The 3,515-nt window shown below is 46.6% G+C and overlaps 1 protein-coding gene across 1 annotated transcript; it reads left to right on the top strand.

Annotated features, from left to right (window-relative positions):
• The first annotated feature begins 2,693 nt into the window (after positions 1–2,693).
• On the top strand, positions 2,694–3,220 carry LOC111532384 (60S ribosomal protein L28). Its single transcript, XM_023199542.2, has one exon. The coding sequence runs from the start codon at positions 2,741–2,743 to the stop codon at positions 3,152–3,154; it is 414 nt and encodes a 137-aa protein (XP_023055310.1). The 5' UTR covers positions 2,694–2,740; the 3' UTR covers positions 3,155–3,220.
• The last annotated feature ends 295 nt before the right edge of the window (positions 3,221–3,515 follow it).

Here is a 3,515-nt window from a genome sequence, read left to right as displayed (position 1 = left end):
GTGTTGACTATGCTTGGGAAGGAAAGAGAACCTGACTTTTAATGTCTTGTCTGTTAGTACCAAGGCCAGAGAGAAAAGGGCAGTAATATTTTATTGTAACCTTTGCTTTATCCTCCACAAAGGCCTTTTAGCAGAACTGACCTTAAATGTTTTAAAATCTAACAACAACAAGAAAAATGTGATATGGCATTCAGCTGTGCTCTTGTCTGGGCTCTTCTTGATCCACTTAGGGATTCATATTTCCGGGTTCACTGACAGCTGCTTAACTTTGCTATTCATTCCTGCCCACCTCCTCACACCCACTGTTGCAGTCACACCCACGAGACTCAATTTGCAAATAGAGGTGACGAATCGGGCAATAGTTTTTCATCTCCGAAGATGCCTTAACAGCCTGCTCCAGGTCTGTGCTCTTCATGAGCAAATATTTCATTTGAGACTCGCCATATTTGACACAGTTGGCAGTCCCTGTTCAAAACTGAAACTAGTGCTAAAAACAAAATTCATCTAGAGACAGCAACATATTCTTAGTTGTTTGCTTGGGAGACAGGGATTTGGCCAAACCAGGCAAGGGAAGATGAGAGAGCAGGCGGGAGTAACTTGCCTTGCTTTCCTCCCCATAAATGTCCCTTGCTGCCTGCTAAGGGAGGCCTTCAGCCAATCACTCAGCCCCTAGAGGCTCAAGTTATTCATCTGTACAATGAGGTTGGAACTAGACAAGTGTTTTCACACTCTGTTGGTGGAAGGTCCTGGCTTCAAGAGCCACCATTGAGGGGATTTAGCAGGTGGGGATCTAGACCTCCTTTTTCAATCATCACTCCTCTGTTGTTTCTATAGGCAAGAATTTCATTTGAAAAGTAATTGATCTTGGTGCTAAGAAAATCATTGGAGATTGAGCATGGTAGTTCATGCCTGCAATCCCAACACTCTGGGAGGCCGAGGAGGATTGCTTGAGCCCAGGAGTTTGAGACCAGCCTGGGTAACATACTGGGATCCTGTCTTTACTAAAAACAAAACAAAATTAGCTGGGCGTGGTGGTGCCCATCTGTGGTCCCAGCTACTTGAGAGGCTGAGGTGGGAGGATTGCTTGAGCCTGGGAGGTCGAGGCTTCAGTGAGCCATGACTGCATCACTGTACTTCAGCCTGGGCAACAGAGGGAGAGCCTGTCTCAAAACAAACAAACAAAAAAACCCATACCTAAGGACTCTGTGTTAGTTTCCTGGGCTGCCATAACAAAGCAGTACAAACTAGGGGTCTTTGAACAACAGGAATATTTAGTCTTTCACAGTTCTGGAGGCCGGAAGTCTAAAATCAGTATCACTGGGTTGAAACCAAGGTGCTGGCAGGGCCCTGTTTCCTCTGGAAGCTCTAAGGCAGAATCCATTCCTTGTCTCTTCCAGCTCTGGCAACTTCCTGCATTTCTTGGCTTAAGGACACATCACTCCAATCTTTAAGACTAGCATCTTCAAATCTGTCTCTGCTCCAGCTTCACATCACCTTCTCATCTGTGCATCAAATCTTTCTCTGCCTCCCTCATAAGGATATATGGGGTTGCATTTAGGACCTACCCAGATAATCCAGAATAGTGTCCCCATCTCAAAATCCTAAACATGATCACATCTACATAAATCTCATTTATTTATTTATTTATTTTTGCCATTTAAATTAACATTCTCGTGCGTAATAAGAGAGAGAGGGAAAAAAAACAAGTAAGTTAACACAGGTTTTGGTGATTAGAATGTGGATGTCTATTGGGGGACGAATTTGTAGCCTACCACAGACCCTTTCAAAAATAAGGTTCTAAGATCCCCTTTCCCCCAGATAATTCCTATCTCAGTAGCTTTCTCTACATTCTCATGTCTTAAAGAACCTAAAAGACGGCCAGGTGCCTTCTTTTATTCTATTTATTCTGTTTCTTTTTATTTTTGTTTGGAGGTAATTCCAGCACTTTGGGAGGTCAACATGGGTGGATCACGAGGTCAGGAGTTCAAGACCAGCCTGGCCAACATGGTGAAACCCCTGTCTCTACTAAAAATTAAAAAATTAGCTGGGCTTGGTGGCAGGTGCTGGTAATCCCAGCTACTCGGGAGGCTGAGGCAGAGAATTGCTCAAACCCGGGAGGTGGAGGTGGCAGTGAGCCGAGATCACACCACACTCCAGCCTGGACAACAGAGTGAGACTCTGTCTCAAAAAAAAAAAAAAAAAAAAAAAAAAACTGAAAAGTTCAGCATTACTTTTTATTTAACTCAGGAAGAGGGAACCCAAACTTGTCTCCTTCATCATGAAAGATTGTAGATTTGAGAGCCCTGCCTGAGCTGAGATGTTTTCATTTCTGTTAAAGTCTAGTGGAGGCTGGCACAGCACTATAGCAGTTCATCCCTGTAATCCCAGCACTTTGGGTGACTGGGGCGAACAGATCACTTGAGGACAGAAGTTTGAGACCAGCCTGGCCAACATGGCAAAAACCTGTCTCTACTAAAAATACAAAAATTAGCCAGGCATGGTGGTATGCACCTGTAATTCCAGCTACCTGGGAAGCTGAGGCACAAGAATTGCTTGAACCTAGGTGGAGGCTGCAGTGAGCCAAGATTGCACCACCACACTCTAGTCTGGGCAACAGATTGAGACCCTGTCTCAACAACGACAACAACAACAACAACAACAACAACAACAACAACAACAAGTCTAGTGGAAATTATGGCTTTTTCCGTCTCAGGTCGCCGCTGCGAGAAGAGCCGCCGCCATGTCTGCGCATCTGCAATGGATGGTCGTGCGGAACTGCTCCAGTTTCCTGATCAAGAGGAATAAGCAGACCTACAGTACGGAGCCCAATAACTTGAAGGCCCGCAATTCCTTCCGCTACAACGGGCTGATTCACCGCAAGACCGTGGGCGTGGAGCCGGCAGCCGACGGCAAAGGGGTCGTGGTGGTCATTAAGCGGAGATCCGGCCAGCGGAAGCCTGCCACCTCCTATGTGCGGACCACCATCAACAAGAACGCTCGCGCCACGCTCAGCAGCATCAGACACATGATCCGCAAGAACAAGTACCGCCCCGACCTGCGCATGGCAGCCATCCGCAGGGCCAGCGCCATCCTGCGCAGCCAGAAGCCTGTGATGGTGAAGAGGAAGCGGACCCGCCCCACCAAGAGCTCCTGAGCCCCCTGCCCCCAAAGCAATAAAGAGTCAGCTGGCTTTCTCACCTAAAAAAAAAAAAAAAAAAAAGAAATTATGAGTTGGTTTTCGTTTTGCTTTGGTTGGCTTTCCTGCCAGAAGATAGCATGTACCATGCATAACCACAGGGCAATATAAAGAGAAACACCAAATGCTGGCCCCAGGGCACAGGTTAGGACCACAGGTTTTGGTACCGGCTTCCCAGCTTAAGCTCTTTCCTTTGCCCTGTGACCTGGCATCATCCTGTCCACCCCCTGATAGTGGGGATAACATCTGTGAGGACTCCCAGATCCTCGGAATTACCTCACAGGTACTTGCACCTTCTAGGATCTATTTGAAAAATGCT

Source organism: Piliocolobus tephrosceles, unplaced genomic scaffold, assembly GCF_002776525.5.
Source record: "Piliocolobus tephrosceles isolate RC106 unplaced genomic scaffold, ASM277652v3 unscaffolded_5305, whole genome shotgun sequence".
Classification (NCBI taxonomy): Eukaryota; Metazoa; Chordata; class Mammalia; order Primates; family Cercopithecidae; genus Piliocolobus; species Piliocolobus tephrosceles.
This window is presented reverse-complemented; position numbering and strand designations above follow the sequence as displayed.